The sequence below is a fragment of the Bidens hawaiensis genome, unplaced genomic scaffold, assembly GCF_021521415.1.
Source record: "Bidens hawaiensis isolate Kalapana, Puna unplaced genomic scaffold, B.hawaiensis_p1.1 tig00017565_1, whole genome shotgun sequence".
Classification (NCBI taxonomy): domain Eukaryota; kingdom Viridiplantae; phylum Streptophyta; class Magnoliopsida; order Asterales; family Asteraceae; genus Bidens; species Bidens hawaiensis.
The window spans coordinates 134,640-156,759 of record NW_027492654.1 but is presented as its reverse complement, the minus strand read 5'-3'; the positions used below and the strand labels follow the sequence as shown (position 1 = coordinate 156,759).

Here is a 22,120-nt window from a genome sequence, read left to right as displayed (position 1 = left end):
ATCTAAACGAGACAACGAGCCGAATGAAGACCGAGCCACAAAGCGAGTCAAATCTTGGTCGAGCTCGGCTTGTTTAGAAATCAATCCGAGCCACACGTTTAGATTCAAGATTTTTTTTGAACCGGTATTTTTACATTCGAGCTTTGGGCAATCCGCGAGTACTACTTTGCGATGCTTCCAACAAAAACATAATACAAGTATTGCATTTAAACGTAACCCAAAAGGACAAAACCGCATACTCTCACTTACTAAGCTTTGATCACCATCACCTCATCTCACCTCTTGGGAATTTCAGTCGCGACTATTATCTGTTTTCACGCTCCATTTTAATCTCAGATTCAATTCTTCTTCTTCACTGATGAGTATTTTCGATCGATTATTCACTTCTTCTTCACTCTAGGTTATTAATTATTATTATTATCATCCTCCAATCCATGGCGATCAGAGGCGTACACTTCAAGTAGTAGGCTTGTTTCTTCATCTCATCTAAATCTAATTACACGATATCAACAATATGTTTGATTTCTTTTTTCAATCTGTTTCAGGTACGATGGATTTTTCCTTTCAATGCTTGCCTTTAGTATGTATCCTTTTCAATTCCATATTAGGTTTTCCATTATTATTGTTTTGAAGCAGTAATTTACAAAATTGATTCAATTACTGTAGTGATGTAGGTTAAAGTTATTGATTATTGTTTAAAATTTTCAAAGAGTTTATTATTGTTATTATTATTTTGTTTTCTTTGAGATTGTAAATACAGAGTTATGGTTCTTTTGAGCTGGAAGCGTTACAATGTTTGTAAATTCCCATTGCATATGTGGATAGTGGTCAGTATACTACTATACTTGATATTGTTTTTGTTATTCTTATTCGTAGGCATGTAAACGAACTGAATGAGCATATATAAGGCATGTTCGTGTTCGTTTGTTTCACTTTAAACAAACAAACGATCGAACACGAACACTGTTTAGTTGTTCGTGTTCGTTCGTTAGTAGTATAAGCAAAGTGTTCACGTACGTAAACAAACACAAAGGAACATAAACAAACGAATGTAACTGTACATATACAAGCATAAGCTGCATAACTATGTGAATATCGATTAAAAGTCATCATCATCATCATCTATGGTAGGGTCTGAGGAGGGTAGCCTTACCTCTACCTCATAGGGATAGAGATGCTGCTTCCGGTGAGACCCCCGGCTCAATAGTAGTTTTGCATCAAGCCTTGGACATAAGGCACATAGCACTCAATCAGCTGGACACCGACTGATTGGTGCATGTACCCTTGTCTTTCGGCTATCAACGCCACCACACGATGCCTGATTAACCTTCCGCCACTTTTAATGTTATTTTCACGAGATTAGTAAACATGAAAATTAATCTACTGGACAGGAAAAGCTAATAAAACTAGCCTAGACTGTAACCAGTGATGTTTTAATATCATAAAACTAGACTAAGTTGTAATGGCCCTAAAAAATTTGAATGGATATATAAATAAATGAAGTTAAACAAACATAGATGAACATAAACTGAACATAAATTAACGAACAAGACATGTGTTAATGTTTGTTCGTTTAGCTAAATGAAAAAAAACTTTTTTTCATATTCGTTCGTTTATTAAATAAACGAGCTTCCCACTGTTCCCTAAAAATTCAGTTTGTTTGCAAGCCTAATTATTATGTTAAATCCTACATATGTTCACTTGTTTTACTGCATTTCTAGATCTTGATTTTTGCATGTTCTTTTATTAGATTGATTATGCTGTTGTCTTTGTTTTCCGGATCTTGATGTTTGTAGACAGTGGTCTTGCAGATAAATTGGGATTGTACGTTCTCATTGCCTTAATCAGATACCATCATCTCATAATTAAAAACTAATTACATTGTATTTTATTCAAACACGTGATAGGGATTATGGTCGGCAGCAAAGAGATGCTTATTTTCTTGGGAGATTGGTGGTTCTATCAATTCTTTATGTCGTTCTCTACCCGTTTTTATGGGCATGGAGTATTACAGGATCAATATGGTTCACCAGTGCACACACTTGTGTATGTGTGCTAGTTTGGTTACTTGTGATTAATTAATAGAACTGTTTTGTTGTTAATTGATGTTTAATGATTGTGTTTAAGTTGCTGCAGTTGCCTGAAAAGAATCAGAAGTGGGGATTTCTTGTATGGCTGATATTCAGCTATGGTGGACTCATATGCCTTGCCATATATTTAGTAAATAAGGTGGGATATTGTAGTATCATCTCATACTTTTTGTTTATGTTGCTTTCATTGAAATCTTGGCTTAAAAAATGTGAGGTGCTCTGATGCATTTAGGCCCCAAAAGCCGAGAACAATCAAATAACTTATTTACAACCAAAAGGGTTGTAAACGAGCTGAGTCGAGCCCGCGATCGGCTCGTGTAACTTACGAGAGCTTGATGTCACGGAGCTATCCCTTTGACTCCGTGTGGCGCCCAAAGGCCAGCCAATCGGTCCGCTCATGATCAGGGCTTGATGGTTTCGTCCTGCCTTGGACTCATCAGGCGAGCGGCAACAGCTCGCAACCAGCGATGCGTTCGTCGTGCAAGTACGACTAGGCATGTACGCCTTCTTTCCCGCTGAGGCCGTGCCCGATGAAGTCCGGGACGAGCCAACAAACCCAAGCGTTACAACACAAATTAAGCATCTCGATCTTCAAATATTTGGTCCGTGACACTCTCCCACTACCATAACGATGCACGTCCTCGTGCATGCACTTGTCGTCCCATACCGATGTGCAAGACTTAGACGTTGGTCTTCCCCTATGCCATGCATGTCTGAAGGGCAAGTTCGCTGTCCCATACCAGCTCACAAGCCGAAGCCATGCGTTTTGAGAATGATCCACTATGATAAATGGGACGCCCGATAGTTCAGCCAAAATGTGAGTTAGCCGTGTCGGTTAATTGTGTCGCCGGATTATATGACGCCGACATTCGCCAAGTTAGCAGACTTCAACCCAGATTACGGCTCTGCCACACCGTAAAACTTTTAACACGAGCACGGTGGCCTTCACTTCACTAGACTAGGGCGGAGCTCACGATCTCATACTCGCGGTTTACAAAGACCATTCGATCTTCTCCCACCACCATTGCATAACTCATCCTCGACATTTTTAAGCTCTTTTTGGTTGAGTGTGCACGTTCCAACGTATCCGAGGTTCGACCTGCTCTGATACCACTTGTCACGGAGCTATCCCTTTGACTTCGTGTGGCGCCCGAAGGCCAGCCAATCGGTCCGCTCATGATCAGGGCTTGCTGGTTTCGTCCTGCCTTGGACTCATCAGGCGAGCGGCAACAGCTCGCAACCAGCGATGCGTTCGTCGTGCAAGTACGACTAGGCATGTACGCCTTCTTTCCCGCTGAGGCCGTGCCCGATGAAGTCCGGGACGAGCCAACAAACCCAAGCGTTACAACACAAATTAAGCATCTCGATCTTCAAATATTTGGTCCGTGACATTGAGCTCTGTTTGTTTCGCGTTCTATTTCTAAAGCTCAAGCTCGCTCATGAGTAGTTTTTCAAGCTCGAGCTTGGTTAAGGCTCGGCTCATTTATTATTAATTAATTAATTAATTTATATACATTTATAATTGTTATGCATATATAAAAATATACTTCTTAACATTATACTATTTAGCTTTTTTCATCATAGGTTTATATACAGTACTTGTTATTATATAAATATATATTTAATATGTTAAATAAAAGTTATATAAATAATAGGCTAGTTTAGTCTTGCGAGCCAGCTAGAGCCCGATAAGTGAAGATCAAGCCAGTTTATTAAACAAGCTTGTTTTAGGCTCCAGATCTTTTAAGCTTGTCTCGTTTTGAGTCTTTAGCGAGTCAATCTCGAGTAGCTCTCATGGGTCCTTTACACTCTCATCTCTTTTACATATCAGTCTTTTTATCAAGTAAACCTTTCTAAATTCTTCATCCCTTTGGTTGTTTTTATATATCAACCTCCTTTTAAAACCAAGATTAAAATGTAAGTTTTTACAATTTCTTAAATTGATGTACCTCTAATGTAGTGGTTAACAAGAAGGAAAGTTCATCTGGAACGGGCTCAATTGGGGATCACTGTGTCCAGGGTTTCAGAATACCGGGTAACCTCTACTTTGTTTTATTTATTAATTTTTGTTTCTACGTGTTATCCATATATTTAACACGATTAAAGATGTTGCAGGTGTTGGTTGACATGATCCGTCTGCCAGATCGGGTATTTGCTGCTGAAGAGATGAGAGTCATGGAACATGATGCAGTGACACATCATCCGGGACTTTACTTATCTGAAAATCAGGTATTAACATCTTGTTTTGCCTGCAGTTATTTGGCAAATAAGTTATAAGTTCGAGCTAGGTATATGTACAAAATTTGCATTTGTTTTGTCTTCTGAAGGGTCTCATTTATTTATTTATTATAATAGAGGTGAATAAATGGACATGTGGAATGCATTCAGGTCCGAATGGGCAATTTTTGGTATGGGCCTAACCAGTCGGTCCTGGCTAGGAGTGTAAACGAGCCGAGCGAGCTTGAGCCAGCTTAAGCTCGACACTGGCTCGTTTAAAGTTATTAGGGCTCAAGCTTGAGCTAGGCTAGTTTCCAGCTTTATTTCTAAAGCTCGAGCTCAGCTCATGAGTTGTTATTCATGCTTGAGCTCGGCGCGGCTTTACTCATTTATTATTAATTACTTCTTTTATTAATTTTTATATACATTGATAATTTTTTATATACATTTATATCTTTTTTATATTCAACATGGTTTTTAATATATAGTTCTTTAATACCACGAAATATGAAACGAAAATTATATATGTATGTATATATATATATATAACTGGCTCATTAAGTGAAGCTCGTGCTTGGGCTCGTTTATTGAAAAGCCTTCGGGCTTGCGTTTGTTTAACTTTGCGCCTTCGCGGGCCTACTTGAGCTTGTTTAGGAGGTTTTCATCGATAGTGTTGGGTAACTTTCAACCACTGACCTATTTACCCAATTTCCATTTCAGCTGTAAGGCAAAGTATTATAATCCAAATCCATCCGTTTACCTTTAAACGGGTCAAAATTGTCATATCTTATTAACTCTATATCTCTTGATGAGTAGTTTCTAATTTTGGAATGTAGAGGCAAGCAGTGGAGGCATTAATTCATGAACTTCCATTGTTTTCACTGAAAGCCGTTCCAAGCGACTGTAGTGATTGTCCAATTTGTTTGGAGGAGTTTCATGTTGGTGACGAGGTAACATTTAAGACAACATTTTTTTTATAAATATCAAGAAAACAAAAGGCAAAACGGGTTATATCCAGCTAAATGGATATAACTTGCAAAATTAAACCAAATGGGAACGGGTCGAATGGGTCAAAAACAAAGTTATTGAAAATTTTAAAACCTCAAATGGTTGAATAAGAGTGTGCATGGGTCGATTTGGGTTGGTTTCGTTCAAACCGAACCAAAAACCCAAGAATTTGGTTTTTGGGTTTTTGAAAACCATTCATTTTAGGTTTGCACGATAGGATCGGTCAGGGTTGTCATTTGGGTTGGAAATTCTTGGGCCGAAAAAAATGGCTCAAAAAAATAATTTTGGGCCTGAAACATTGCTTCTAAAGTTTTTTTATGTTAATTAGTGATTAAATCACGTTTGGGCCTTAGATTTTGGGGCTACACATTAACATCCAAAAAGAAAAAATAAAATTCATAATTTTAATAACAAAAGTTGGGTTTTTTGGTTTTTATGGGATTATAAAATTCGGTTTACTTTTTGGTACATGTCAAACTGAAATCAAACCAGAATTTGATTTTTGAGTAAACATAAAACCAAGCCATTGGTTTTGGTTGGGTTCGATTATTTCAGTTGTGAGTCGTTTATTTTGGTTTCATGCACAACCCTGGCAAGATAGTTTTTTTAAATCACATTTACACATAAAAATAAAGTTCGAGAAAATAGAAAGGCAAAAATGTGTATAAACTGGCCTGACCCGGTCCAATATGTCTTGACCCGTATTAAAATTCACCTTCAACTCTAAAATGAAATTTCAGGTTCGTGGCCTTCCATGTGCTCATAACTTCCACTTGGCTTGCATCGATAAATGGCTTAGATTAAACATAAAATGCCCTTGATGTCGATGTTCTGTATTTCCTAGCCTTGAGTTAAACGATCTACCTAATATCCCACCCGATCCCAACCTTTCATCAGCATCTCATCCTGCCCAAAGTCAAAGCTACCTCTCGAGAATGCAAAGTTTTCTCATGCCACTTCGCACAGGAAATGTTGCATCTTCTAATTCCAATTCTGATTCCAGTTCCAACTCCAACCCTGACTCAAACTCTACGAATAATAATAATAATGATTCAGATGTGACTTTGGAAATGGCTGAAAATGGAGGTCAACCATTCGAGAGCCATGGTCAACACACGAGTGTAGATCATGGAAGTCAACCATCCGAGAGTCATGGCCAAAATACGAGTGGAGAGCATGGAGGTCAACCATCCGAGAGTCATGGCCAAAATACGAGTGGAGAGCATGGAGGTCAACCATTAGAGAGTCATGGTCAACATACAAGTGGAGAGCATGGAGGTCAACCGGCAGAGAGTCATGGTCAACACACAAGTGGAGAGCGTGTACAATGACCGTTTTTGGTAGTCATCCCGGCCTTAAAGTTGTAGATGTGTTACTTGTTTTGTTTTTATAGGTTGAAATATGATAAGTCGAGCTTAAAAGACTTGGAATATGCTCGAGTTTCATGGGTTTTGGAATGTGCTCGAGTTTTGTCGTGCTCCTATATTTAAATGTTGTTAAATCATTTCGTTCAATGATGTAACGTGAATGGTTTTTGGGTTAAGTTTGGAGTATCTTCAAACTACTAATAACATATGATCGTTAACAAGCATTTTGGATGCATTGGTCCGATGGGTATATTCAAGTGGTTTTAGATCACAACTTCAACCTATCTACTTATTAAGGGGCCAACTCACAGTATGTCTTATTTCTAAAGAGTTAAAATGGGTTACCTAAAATAAATAGGTAAAACAGAATGATATCATATTATCTTGTTTATGACATGTTTTGTAATGTTGCTGGTTACAAATGTGATGACTGGACTGCAGAATTTGGTTTCAAAAATCCAAAATGGGTTTACGCTGAACTTTTACAAATATAATCGAGCTTACAATTTCAACCCATTAATTTATGAATGAGTTGATCACGGACTCATGGTTATGTTTCATCTCAAACGGGTAAAATCATGAAATAAGCTAAAAGGTGAATGGGTCATGTAGTTTGTTCCAACCTTTGCTAAAAGTGACATGTTTTGACTCGTTGCCCATTTTGCTAATTCTTAACATTACATACAGCCAACAGGGCATTGAACAAATATGTTAAAGGGGCAGACTGTGGTCTCCTCTATATTGTCCCTAAACAAAGTTTTCTCGCACTATTTAACCATTTGAGAATGCCGCTGTCCGCTGATAACCATATATAGAACAACATAGTACTTGCATGTGTTGTGTTTAACTTTAATACATGTGGTGGTTATGTTCAACCACTTTCTTTCTATCTCCTAGTGTATATTGGCTGGTGTCACGTACAAATCTTTATGCAGTTCTCGTGATTTTCTATTTAAAATAATTTTTGAAGGCGCTCTATCAAGTTTGAAATTCATGAAAAGTATAGAAAGCAATTTGGGTCGTAGATCAAACCAATAGTTAAGATATGACGTAGTCAGTATCGAAGCTTAGCCGAAAACATAGAGGGGGACCAGTCTCTATGCGTATAAAACAGTTATAATTTCTAAAATATGTATGGTACGGGGTAGTTTTCAACCGGAGAAGGTGCCAAAGGTTTTGTTGTCGTACTCAATTATTGTATTGCATGAAATAGGTGAAATAAACGGTTTTTTATGGTACACACGTTTTTCTTGGTAGTTATAGTACTCTTAAATATTTAGCTCACATTAAAAGAAAAACAGGAAAAAAAATCATAAAAATATAATATCAAAGCATGCATATAAAGTATACATAAATTTATATAACTTTTCAAACGCTTCCTTTTATTTTGGACATGATGGCTCTTTGATTTGTACAACACGCTTTAGGCTACCTTTTATTAAATTTGTCAAGAAGTTTTCATGAAAATGAATTAAAGTTTAGGGAAAAGCAAATAGCTTGAAAAAAGTTCAAGTAATAGTTTACCATGAACAACAAATCACCATGAACGTCTTTTGCAACACATTCTTAATTGGTCAACATACTTGCCTGCTGACTACATAATATATATATATATATATATATATATATATATATATATATATATATATACCGGGTACACACATAATACGTACAAAAAAAAACTAGAATGCATTATGCTAACGTTAGAATAATTTGAATTAGCGTAATAAATATTTCTAAAGTTCAAAACTGTGAAGTAATAAAAATTACTCTAGTTATTGTACGTTTAATTATTTTTATTTTTACCAGATCTCATACATGTATATGTGTGTGTGTTACAAATTATTAGTTTATACAAAATATGGAGTAACGAATTAAAGCAAGCAAATATAAATAGAGAGAACGATTGATTTATAGTTTACAACATATCAAATCAAGGATTGAACCTTGTAATACTCAAAGGGAATAACATAGGTTGGATCAATTGTTTCCATCTCATACTTGAGAAGCATGAGGACAAATCGCACCCAAATTTGCTGAGAAACTTTCAGAGGCCATGAAGATGGAGAGCTTTGGAACTTCATCCATGCCATCATCACCATCATATTCACACGTTGCAACATTTTTTATCTTGCTTTTGCTCACCACACTTGCAGGTAGATAGATACTATGGGCAAAGAGAGTTAGGTGTTTATAAAGAAAATATGTGGAGCCCTTAACATTTAAAATGGTACCAATTTGACAAATACTCTAAAACTTTTTAAAAATAAAATTTAAAAAACATTTTCTTGAATATGAGGGGATGGCTTGAATATTTTCACCTTCATTATACATAATTATAAAATAAAATATAACACCATGTCTAAGTCATTACTCACAATTCACAAAGCAAAAGGTTAGCTACTTTTTAGCTAAGAAGCAAACGTTTGTTTACCTTCTATTTCGATAAAAAAAAAAAAAGAATTAGATTTTAGTTAAGTAATTAATGCAATTTAAAAAGAAGCAAAGTTTACTTAACAAAACCGCCTACCTTAATATCTTACTAGACCATATCAGATAGGTTTAAAAGTCGGATTACTTTGTGTAAACTTATTAAATAGATGTAGAAAAAACAGTAGTTTCCATTCATTTTCTTACCAAATGCTTTTAATTTATACATTGCAGTTTTCTTTATATATATAAGGTTGGTATTTTGTTGATACAATCATAGAAACACCAAGTCACATCCTTATTATTATAGACTATAGGAAACTTAGTGAATATATATAAATTTTAAACTTCATTTCTGCTTTTAAATAGAAGAGACTCAGAGAGGGAGAGGAGAATGGCGAGTGATGTTAATGGTGTATTGGTGTTAGCATTCGACAACCTATTTCCAACGTCAATGGTGGCTTTGGAATGCATTAACGAGTATATACGTGTATTTTATCAAGGATGGATAGAAAAATCAAATAACCGAATGATAACCTATTTGATCAAAAATAAATCAAACCAAATTATTGACTCATCTAAATTGGTTAGATAATGGTTCTTTTAACAACTATTTATAGTGGTTCGTTTTGGGCATACACGTTTATTTAATCTACAAACTAAAACAATCCAATCTATATATGCATGCATATTATCGCAATGAAGAAGTTGAGAAAACACGATAATTCATTTATGGGTTCAAACCCTGCTATCCAGTTGTCTCAAACCCGTATAGATCATTATTACAAAACAAGGATTTATATTCTTTATATTAAACCTTGCCAGCCTCACATGTTTGTATCGAAAACAAACTAACAGATTCGGAAAATTAATATAACTTGGACCTAATAAACAAGAAGGACAGTTTGGCCGAGTGGTCTAAGGCGCCAGATTTAGGCTCTGGTCCGAAAGGGCGTGGGTTCAAATCCCACAGCTGTCATCAATTTTTAATTTTCTATTCACTTAACAAATAAGTTCGTGTTAAAGTTTAAGTTAAACAAATAGACTTACCGGAAATTACAAGTCCATCCTTTTTCACTAAAAAGTTAATAGTAACTGATGTCTTAAACCCTATCTAACACATAACAATTAGTGAATTGATAGATTATTTTACTACCAATGGACAAAAAGAAAGATGTTAAGAAAGATGTTTACGTGTATGGTTCAGCTTAACGGTATGCTTGTTTTAGATAATCAGGTCAGGTATCACTTAATACCCTACCTGTCCCACACTCATTAAATTTTCAAAACTAACCTTATACATACCCGAATACCATACCATCCATGCTTTTGAAAAAAAAGAAACAAAAAGAAAAACCTTTTAAGTGTTACAAGAAGGCAAGCCAATCAAATCAAAAGCCATAATTACACACAAAAAAATGTGTATTATATGTGACAATAATTGTCTAATAGCGTGTCTTATGTCATTACACATTTCACTTCAAAACATGAATGTAGATTCGTCACTCAAGAAAAAGCTGGTACATGTTCGCACAATTTATGCATTTACAAAGAATTCTAGGCCTTTTATAAATGTCATGAGTTACGTCATACGTGTAATTAATTTTGACACATTTTATATGATACCCTATTCATGCATTGTAAAGAACAATTGCATATACCCCCCTATAAGCTTAAACAGTTAGCATATTTTCTCATAATAATAGTTTTTAATGCATAATGTATAATGCTCTTCAACCATGTTTTGAGGAAATATACAATTGTTTAAGTTTAATAATCTATTGTACCGTATTTTTTTTCAATTGATAGATTAATCTCATGTATAACTTGCGCTAGCCTTAATAACAACAATTGTCATAGCATCAATAACAATAACGATAATGATAATGATAACAATAATAATAATTATTACTATTATAATTAGTTTCTATTCAGTATTTTATTGTTAGATAGTAAGATGTTAGAAATAAACATTAAAAGAATAAGGTATTTGATGGGGGGAGATCAAACGTTTACCAAATAATGATGACATGAGTTATGGAATTACAAAAGTTTATAATTAATATTTTATTTCTTTTGGTTTAATCATTAGAAGCCCAATTATTTTCTGTTTCTTTTAAATACTTGAGATTTTTTAATGTAAAGAAATCAGGTTTGGAATATATAAAAAAAACATTTCCTCTCTATCACAGTGTGTGTTAGTGTGTGAAGAACCTAATTATCGGTATTCTTTGTGAATCAATGATAGTTGAAAGAATTGATCATGGTATTCGTGTGAATCAACAGGTTCAATTATTTATTTTATTTATGATCTATGTCTTTTTTAGAGTTTTGGGAAGTTCTTCACGGATATTCTTAGAATCAACGTGTTTGACATCCAATTTTATCATCACGCTACATCAGGTGGTATCAAAGCCAAATTTATGGCTCAATATGGCTTGTGAGGGGGACAATATCTATGATTCCTGATCCGTGTTTGATGAATACGAGGACGAGGAATGGTATATTTGGGCAATCGGTGATGTTCTTGAAAGTTTAAAAAGAAGACATGAGTGGTCTACAATTTATTCAGGTATTTTTGATGAAATTTTAAGGGATGGTACGGTAGAAAATGGTGGTGATATTGTGGTTAATGGTGATTCGAATTTGTCTTCCATATACATGGTATCTCCCACTATTTTGAAACTTCATATTAATAAGTTAAATGAAGATGCAAATTTTAAGAAATTGTCTACCGTAATTATCAACTATTTACCACATTAGAAGGTCAAAGAAAAATATTTTATGTTTGAGCTTGATATGGTGGGCCCCAAAGTGAATGATGATTACATGAATATAAAAGAATTGCATGATGTGGTAATTACTTGTGATGGGCCCATACACGTAACTCCTAAAAGTGAAGGTGTGGTGATATTAGTTGAATCAAATGCTTCCGTTCATGTGAGAATCATGAAGTTTGATGGCCAATTTGATTTGAATGATAATCTACTAATTAATGGGTCTATGGAATCCATTCAAGAAAATAATTTTGGTTCGACATCTAAAGCCCTTAAACAGTGTTGTTCCATACCACTTGCTTTTAAGGTATACAAAACTCCTCCAGCATCACCGAAAGAAATATTATGCAAGTTGGTACGTTATTCACCTCAAAGTACTCAAGATAAAGAAAAGCTTTTGTTATTTAATATTAGAAAACGCAATGACATGAGTGGTTTGCAACTTGATTTATGTCTAGTTGGAGCTGATCATTTTAAGCTGGTCAAACCGATAATGGAGGTTTTCATTAATTCAGGTAGCTTTAGTCAACTGATTATGTGGGTTGTGATAGTATTTAACATGAATCGGATTGATGGTCCCTTTGACCCAGGTGGCTACCGTGCAAAGACAAAACTCGAGGGCGAGTTTTTTCAAAGGTGGAGAGAATGATGTGGGGAGATCAAACGTTTACCAAATAATGACGACATGAGTTATGAAATTACAAGAGTTTATAATTAATATTATATGTCTTTTGGTTTAATTATTAGAAGCCCAATTGTTTTCTGTTTCTTTTAAATACTTGAGATTTTGTAATGTAAATAAATCAGGTTTGAAATATATAAAAAAAATCATTTCCTCTCTATCACAGTGTGTGTTAGTGTGTGAATGACCTAATTATCGGCATTCTTTGTGAATCAACGATAGTTGGAAGAATTGATCATGGTATTCGTGTGAATCAACAGGTTCAATTATTTATCTTATTTACGATTTACGTCTTTTTTGAGAGTTTTTGGAAGTTCTTCACGGGTATTCTTAGAATCAACGTGTTTGACTTCCAATTTTATCACCATGCTACATCAGTATTGTAGATAGTTAAATAATATAAAAGATTTGTAGTGGTTAAATACAAAGTTTTCGACAAATAGGAAGTTATAGGAAGGGTGTTAAATGGACTTAGATTGAATTCAAACTAGCGTCATTGAAACCGTCTCGTCAAACTTTATGATACTAGATTTTAGATTTTCGCATTGTATTAGTGAATTTGTATCCACTAATAAATAAATTGGGCTACTCCAGCCGGACGCAACATAGACCCAAAAGAGGATTTATGCCTCGTAATTTGGTTAGACATCAAACTTTAATCCTGAGTATAATATTGCTAAATAATTATTGTCATATAAAAAAATACTAAATTATAAATTTGTAAGTTTTGGTTATAAATAGCTTCTGAAATTTTATTTTTCTTTGATGAATTTGCAAGTTTCTATTTTAAATAGCTTATGTTTTCGTTTACATAAATTTACTCGTTAATGAAAAAGGATGAATCGTGTGAAGTTTTTAAAACATAAATAGTGTTTCTTGATATTATTTTTAGTTTAAGAACGATTAATAAACAATGCTACAAATTTAATGAACGGAAGTGCAATTTACTCTTTATATAAGCATATTCAGTAAGATTAAAGTATTATATAAATTGATAAGTTAACATAAAAATTTTAGAGTTAATATTCTTAGAAGATTTTTTTGTTGCATGTTCAAAGAAAGAAAGGATGATTTGATGTGCTAATAGTTCATTGTTGATTTTCAAGCCTATGGGACACAAATGGTGCTCCAGAAGGTAGACTGGGACGTAAATTATCAACACAAGCATGGAAGTCTATTAGAAACTTCTATTATCTTATCATTTATCTTAAAGTTTTGTTATAGCTTGGGGAACTTAAAATCTCCGTAGGTGATCTTTAACAGATAAGTGAAATTATCAATCAAAGGCTTGTAGCTTTACCGATATTAAGGATATCAAGGTATAGAGAGTAGAGACATAGAGTAAACTTATATGCAGGTTCGTTAGTGTCCTAAACCGAAGAGAACATCCATCTGACCCAGGAGGGGTGAGATTTCATGTTTCTTCACACACACACACACACATATATATATATCACATTTTTTTAATCGATCGGCTTCTAATCCTAATCTACTCATATTAACTAACATGTATGCATATAACCATAACCCAAACATAAAAACCGGTATTTAATTTAATCATAACAAAACCATTGATTTTTCAGTTGGCTCGGTTTTTTAATTATACCTAGTTATTCGTTATGACCACCAATTACTTTCCACAACCACTATCGCTCACGAAAAGTAATGATTTATTCCATTCCAATATGATAACCAAATATCTTATTGAAACAGTAAGACAATCTCCAATAGATGGTGTATTTGAGTGCCAAATGACAGTAGGCCCCACGAAATATCTCATTTATCCTCTATTCTCTCCCATCTCTCATCCCACTTACCTCACATATGCATTCTTAATGCATTCTTCACAAAGAATCTTACGTTACCTGTAAGGCCCCGTTACAGGCAGTCCTACTTGGTGTTGAATTTACTTATGAACACAGTTCTACAAATCAGAGTTAATTAAAACTTTACGCGGAATATAAAACTTCAACCATAATATAATACATAACCTTCAAATCTTGTCTTATAAAACATTCATAGTCATTTAAAACAAAACATAGTCTTTAAAACATCACAACGTTTTTTCGAGATGCCAGTATCTTCGATTCCATGCCATGTATCTTCAATCACGCGAGCTGCCTCAACCTATTTGCCTGCGTGCATACTAAAAGTCAGCTACGCTGAGTGAGTTCTAGTTAATCACATAACTTACTTTACATACACATATGCGTGCCCGTAGGTACGCATTACATACTTAACCTGTCCATCGTTCTTTCATATACATTCATAACTAGCCTTACGTTATAAAGAGCATTCGCCCTACATACCTCGGATATTATTAGGGTCCGGTACCCTCCATCCTCGGATATTATTAGGGTCCGGTCACCCTTCATCCTCGGATATTATTAGGGTCCGGTCACCCTTCATCATCGGATATTATTAGGGTCCGGTACCCTTTCTTCCATGCCTCATTAACATACTTTCTATATACATAATCGTAAGTTTCGCACATACATACCTCATTCACTCTTCATCTTACAACATACATATAACACCATTTCCTGACAGTACATGCAATTCCGAAGATCGTTCATGTACCGGCAAGAAACCATTCATACATTTCACATAATACATATATGGCATACACTTATCACTTAGGATAAGTGTATTAACTAATCACATCGAGTATGCACACAGCCCCGAAAACATAACAAGGAATGGGGCTAGAAACTCACCTGAAGTCGGTTACGTTCACCGTTAATGGTAATTCCTTTCTTGAGTTGTGCACGGCTAACTGTATAATATTTACATGCATCAATTAACTATTCTATCTCATATCGTATTTCTATCTTTTTATAACCCACAACGAACGGGGGTCCGGGGGCAGCGCCCCTGGCAGCGGGGTCTAGGGGCGGCAGCCCCTAGCAGGGTCCAAGGGGCAGAGCCCCTGGCTGGGGTCGAGCTGCCAGGTCAGCTTGGAAAAATTTTATTTCCATTAACCGTCTTAACACATTTTCCATTAGAATTTTGAATCATTATTAAATTTGTTAACTTAAAAGTTCAAGGGCTTATTTGTAATTAAACCATTCTTTTATAAGTCCAGGGACCATTCTGTAATTCTGTTAAACTTCCAGTTCGTTACTTATCCTTAACGAATTGACTTGTCATGACGAACTGGTTCTTTGTAACGAATTGAACCCTCTAACGAACTGGACCCTTAACGAATCAGTCCATAGCGAACCAGTCTATGCAACGAATTGGACCTTCCAATTCGTTGTCTTTTAACTATAGCGAATCAAGGGTAGTTCGCTATCTTTTCTCCTTAACGAACTGAAGCTAGTTCGTTATAATCCCTTAGACGAATCAGCTAGCGAATTACTTCTAATTCATTAGTTACCCCTTAGCGAACTAGGGTTAGGTCAGGGAATGTCAGAACATTCCCTGACACCCCTAACCTCGTATTAACTTTTCCGGCGCCGCCATGGCCGGAAAGCCGCCGGAAAACCGCGAACTCGTCGGAAAAACGAGTTTTAACTCGTTTTTCACCTTTTTTCGTCCCGTTCGATCCAGATCTGAGCTAGGGTGACCCCTAAGCTCATCATAGGTTCGAGTTATACCCGATTCCACCAGGATATCGTGACTTAAACGGTTTAACGGTGTCAGCTCGTCGTTTCGTGGCTATATCTAACGGGTTAAGCTCATACAATATTATACTATCATTACCTCGGGTCGGTGCTCGGATTCTTTCTTAGTTTCGGCTAGAGAAAAGGAAGAACTAGAGAGAAAGGTTAAGTATGTGTTTTGGATGGTGTATGGAATATGTGAAATGAATGATTAATGGGTGATTAAAGATTTATATATTTAGGGGTCATGGGCTCAAGCCCATGGACTCTACTTCTTTCTTTCATAACCCAAGTCCATAACTCATACCCATTTACCCAACGCTAGCCCAACTCATTTTCTATTTATCTAAACCGATAACGACCCACTATAAAATAGACGAAATTTATTTTATTATTATAACCAAAAGTAGAATGTTACATTACCCTCTCTTCTCGACATCATATTCTTACTCATCAACATAATCACTTTTTCCTCAAAAACACCTCAAGAATCCCTTGTTGCGGATGCTCTAATAAACCATTCAATTATTTTATCCATTTCATTACCACGCTCATTCCATTTATTCATCAATTTATTACCTCATACCAAATAGACCATTAAACTCCGAATAACTAAAATGAAAAATACTGGTTGACATATAATATTCAAAGAAAGAAAAAAAATGGTTTAACTTTAGTACGTCGTCTAATGCCACAATTACACAAACCGGCCGGTCTTATTTATAATAATATAATAAAAATGTGAAATAAATAAATATTTTGTTATTTTAAAGATACCTACGTAAGTAATCTTTTATTGGCCAGAGTGACAAAGTATAATTCATTAAAACCAAGTAAAAGAACAAATAATCGACTTACTTTATAATCTGTCGGTTTTCATTTTTTCCTAAAGTCAGTAATTATTTAATTATGTCATTTTTAGAAAATGATAATATCGCCCCAAAATATATCGTACAATACACAACATTAGAGACTTCGTTCTATATCCTGAATAAGAACACGAAAGATCTAAAACAATATCTTTATGCAATTAATTAGCATAACTAAACTTCTCGCATCATGAAGATTATGAGAATTGATGTAATATATCTTCAACAACTATGTGACATGAAATAGCATTAATTTAAATGGATATTTAGCATTAAACTAGAATATAAAAATACACGATTTTGACATTGTTAACATGTACAAAACCTAACGACCAAACACTATTGTTTCATTATATCATAAACTTTGTCTCAAGCTATAGTTAATTAACATCGACCAGTATCATATTTTGCATTTAAGTAGCCGGACATGTGATTAAGGTTTTTGAGCCATATAATCTTATCCATCCATTTCTTTAACAACAACTAAATCGACCTATTATTAAATGATAAGGATGCCTGTGAAGTGGACACAGATGGAATAGCGGGACAGAGCTAAAAAACAATAATAAAAACACAATATCAGTTTTGATAGTATTTGTTAAAACCTTGAGCCAAAAGATACAAGAGCTCACAACAAGTAGGTATAGAAATATCTTCATAACGTCGAGCTTATTACCTCAATTTTAAAAATACAAGCACATCTTTCTTACACTACAATAAATAAACACTCATGGTATGTAGCGAGCATGAGTTAGAGCTAAACACTTGTTTACAAGTTAAGTAGAACGTTTTCTAGAAGTACATATCCTCATCGGCACTATATGATACATTGTACAAAAACGATAAGTATCCAAATAACCCTAACAACAATGATAATTTGGTAATTATTACATGAAACCAGACCGAACCAGAAACTATCTACACAATGACGTAAAACACTCCTGAACCCTCACCACGTGGGTTGTATCACTTAGTTAAACACGGTCACTGATTTCACCGTGTTAAAGAACTTCAGGTGCTTTAATTAAACAACATAACCTAAATAACAATTTTACACTCAAAATTTGATACATTCAAATGAAAAATTGAAAATAATGCATAATCATAACTTTAGTAGCGGTACATATTTTCCCTATTTTTATTCAATCCGTTGAAATTAAGCTGATCTTGCCGGTACGGAAGAAACGGCGGAAGATGAATATTGCCAACCTTCGATTTATACGCCGGAACTTTCTTCTTTTCATTCTTATTATTATTATTATTCACCTTTTCCGGCGAAACCGGAGGCACAAAAAGAAACACCGGCGAATCCTTTCCGACGGTATAATTATCGTCACTATAACTCCGTTTCAGTAGATCTCGAACCTTCCACCTGTTCGACGTATTGCCAATAGAAATCGAATTGCTCTTCTTATGCTTGCCACGTGGCGGATGCTGATCCGCTTTCGGCGTCCACACGCAGTACGTTTCCGGCGATATTCCGTCCAACTCGTCCGATTCCGACGTCGAATTCGAAACCGATGTGGTTACAGTATCACGATCTTCGCTAAATAGCTTCATTAGCGACGGCCGTGTCGCCGGTGCCGGAGACGGTTTAGGTTTAGAATCGCCGTCGGTTAATAAACTCCGGTCGAAAAGCGGATATCGCGGCGAGATCTTCTCGTCGGAGAGTGATTTCGTTACTATTTGACACGAATTGGAGTCCGTACAAACAACCGGAAACTCGAACTCGTGATCCTCTGTTTCCGGCTCGATGAAGGTGAAGTCATCGCCGTTGTGGAGTCTGTTCTCTGAAAGAAGCTCGTGGACGACTCGATCGGCGATATCTGCTATGTTGTTAGAAGAATGCGTGTTGAAACTTGGACATGTGTAGATTGTTGAAGTACATGACGCCATGATTAAATTCCGATTAGTTTTAGGGTTTTGGTTTATTTGTTGAAGTTGCAATTTGCGGGTGTAGTGATTAACGATTGTGAATATATATATATATATATATATATATGGTGGTGGTTTTAAAGTGGATTGTAACTTGTAACCTGTAACACGTCGGTTTCTTCTAGAAACTGATTTTAAAGTTGGTTATAAAAAAGGTTATCATTATTCTAGAAAAAGAAAAAAAAAAAGAAAAGATGTAACCTTGAGTGACAGTGTGACGCCACTACAAGTAGATACAAGATTATCATTACTTTTAAATTAAACGGGCCGACGTGCCTTGTACGGATCAGCCGTTTCATGTGAAAAAACTTTTAGTACCCTTTTTTTAAGTACTTGTTATAGTATAAAAACTGACTGATCTTTATGAAAATATAGCTTTAATCAACTGAAAAAGTTAAGACCACTATAAGAAAATATTGTATCCGCCAATTCAAACTAGTTGCATGTTAAAAAATATATTCAAGCGTGTTAACACACAAGTTGTATTTAGCTCGAACTCAATTCATATGTTTTCTCAAGCTGAATTACAACACGACTTAAATGTATGGATGTTCACGAATCGAGCCGAACTGAACGTGGGCTTGCTCATACTTGGTTTTATTTGAAACCGAACCGAACCGAGTGGATTGAATTTTAATAAACGAGCAATGTTTTTATGCTGGAACTTGCTTTGGTTTGAAACCGAGCGCCTTGGTTTGGCTTGGTTTGCTACAAAGTTTTTAATTTTAAATTTCTAAAAGTAAAAAAAAATATAATTAATTCGACACTTTCAACTTAAAATCGTCTAGACTTCTAACCCTAAAATGTTTAACACTCAAAGTTAACAAAACAATGGTATATAAAATAAGCAGATGGAGTTTAAAATTGAACTTTAAAGCCAATACAAAAGAGTAAATTTTCAAAAACTTTAAAAACTATTTTATTTTTATATATATACACACACATAAAATATATATATAAATAATAAAATATAATTCAAGCAAAAACGAACCGAACCGAACGAGGCTTCGCTCGTGCTTGGTTTGTTTTTAAACTGGACCGAGCCGAAATCAAACGAGCATTTTTCGAGCGAGCAACGAACAAATGACAAACAGTTTGGACAATCCTACTTACATGCATGTTAACTGGATGGTTATATAATAATTTATTGTAATAAGAATAGGAGAAATGAAAAAAATGTGAATATACTAATTGGCATTTGAAGTTATATGATTAATGTGAAATGAAAGTTAGGTGATTGTAACCTCAAAATTGCCAAACTTATTATATGCGTTTCTTTTTGAACAAGTAATTAATTATATATTGATAATGTGGTTTTTAATTTTACTGCACAAAAAGATAATTACCTCAATTAAAATTGGTTTTACTTAAATTATGTTCTTTTATATAGGTTTAGAAGTGGTGAATTAAAAAGTTAAAAGTTAATTTAGAATGTGTATAAGTTAACATTACAAATGAATTATGAATAGTTAAGCAATCCACAGATCAGCCCATGATAGCTACTGTTAATCATGTTTTTCTAATTCTCATAGATTCGTTAAATTATCACTTTTATCACTTCATCTTCCCCAATTATAATCAGGGTTCCTAATGTTTTATCCGTGACCCGTTTACCCATCCATCTTCATCTTCATCATCGCATTTATGAGATGAAGAACCCTAAAATCTAACCCATAATTCATCCATCTTCATCTTCATTTTTATCTTCACCAATTCATCCAAACCAACCTATCTTCACCAATTATCTAACCCAAAAAATCAAAGCATACAACCACTACAGCCACATCATATGTTAAAATTAAGGCTGAATCGAACATCATTGATTATACTAACAATAATATAAAGGTTTAAACTCAATGAATATATTGGATATGTTCGGAAAAACGGGATGATCGGAAAAACGTGACGGCCGGAATCCATGGCCGCGGCGTGATGGCCGGAAAAACGAGATGATCGGAAAAGCTTGATGGCTGGAGTCCATGGCGGTGGCAGTTGCCGTGGAGGCGGCGTGGTGCCGGAGGTTAGGGATTTTGATCGGAATGGTTTATGGGTGCGGTGGTTGAATTATTGAAGCGATTGGTGGTGAGATTTGAGAGATTTGAGGGTTTGAGTGATAAAATATAGGGTTTGAGGATTTGAGAGATTTGATTACTTGTTATGAAAATGATGATGAATATGATGATATTAAGAGGGATTGCTTGGTGATGGATTTGAGGATTTGAGGCTGATGATGATGAAGAATAGATGATGAGGATGCACTGCTGATGTTGTTGTTAATATGTTGCTACTGTTGTTGTGAAGATTATGATATTGTATGATAATGATAATATAATAAATAGTATATGTTATTAATAATAATAATAATAAACAAGGTCCTGCTGTTGCTGTGCTACGGCTTATATTATTATTATTATTATATTTATTATTTATTAAAAGAAGATTACTAAAATGCCCTTAATATGTTGGTATTATTACTAAAATACCAACAGTCAACTGACGGCAGGAGTCAGAAGAACCCGCCGGAGAAACATAGTGGCGTAAAGTTCGCAAAATCTTTTTCAGGGGCTAACCCATCTCGCGACGATATAAACCAGGGAGACAAAATACAGATTTCTCAAGTAAGAAATTATAAAGAAAAATACAGGCTGGTGCTTCTAGAAGATAGGAAATGACACGCCGGAATACCAGATGTGGTGTTTGCTATATACTCCACAAATTCCAGCTTACTTGATGTAATTGAATTATCTCTATTATATTAAAATAATGACATATATTTTTAAAACAGCTAATTCCTTTTAAGATAGAATTAAAGTAATTATCGAAACCAACTAATTGTCCTTCTTGTTTGGTTCTTTCCGTTACTAAAAGTACAGTAGATACTATAATAGATATTTATTGTTTTTGTTAATTTCTTTTGTTCACCGCCTTTCAGAAAAAAAAAATTTTGTTTTGCCCGCCGTTGTATTCACCCTTTTTTTTAGTTAGAACTTAAGTAATGTTGAAAATGAGCAAATTATTTTTTTATCTACTCGGACCAGTTTATTAAAGGTTTAAATAAAGCCAAGTTTTTTTTTTGAAAATGCGGTATTTTATATAAATAAAGCCAAGTTTCTCAAGCCCGAAAATAAGATTAAACATAT

At 34.8% G+C, this 22,120-nt stretch overlaps 1 protein-coding gene, 1 non-coding gene and 1 pseudogene across 3 annotated transcripts; 2 read left to right on the top strand and 1 right to left on the bottom strand.

The window, feature by feature from the left end:
- Nucleotides 1–271: 271 nt before the first annotated feature.
- LOC143554205 (E3 ubiquitin-protein ligase SIS3-like) lies at nt 272–7,022 on the top strand (annotated as a pseudogene). Its single transcript, XR_013138958.1, has 10 exons — nt 272–463; nt 546–584; nt 761–827; nt 1,751–1,824; nt 1,908–2,046; nt 2,137–2,229; nt 4,051–4,125; nt 4,206–4,319; nt 5,144–5,257; nt 6,056–7,022. The product of XR_013138958.1 is annotated as an E3 ubiquitin-protein ligase SIS3-like (transcript).
- A 2,989-nt stretch (nt 7,023–10,011) lies between these two features.
- TRNAL-UAG (transfer RNA leucine (anticodon UAG)) lies at nt 10,012–10,091 on the top strand. The gene has a single exon. It is a non-coding gene; the product is annotated as a tRNA-Leu (tRNA).
- Nucleotides 10,092–17,977: 7,886 nt separating this feature from the next.
- LOC143554181 (uncharacterized) lies at nt 17,978–18,972 on the bottom strand. The gene has a single exon (XM_077044011.1). It carries the CDS (start codon nt 18,939–18,941, stop codon nt 18,156–18,158), a length of 786 nt encoding a protein of 261 aa, XP_076900126.1. The 5' UTR covers nt 18,942–18,972; the 3' UTR covers nt 17,978–18,155.
- Nucleotides 18,973–22,120: the final 3,148 nt, after the last annotated feature.

What these genes read in the sequence shown, in the direction of transcription:
- LOC143554181 (XM_077044011.1), bottom strand. Translation starts at nt 18,941, where the DNA reads ATGGCGTCATGTACTTCAACAATCTACACATGTCCAAGTTTCAACACG.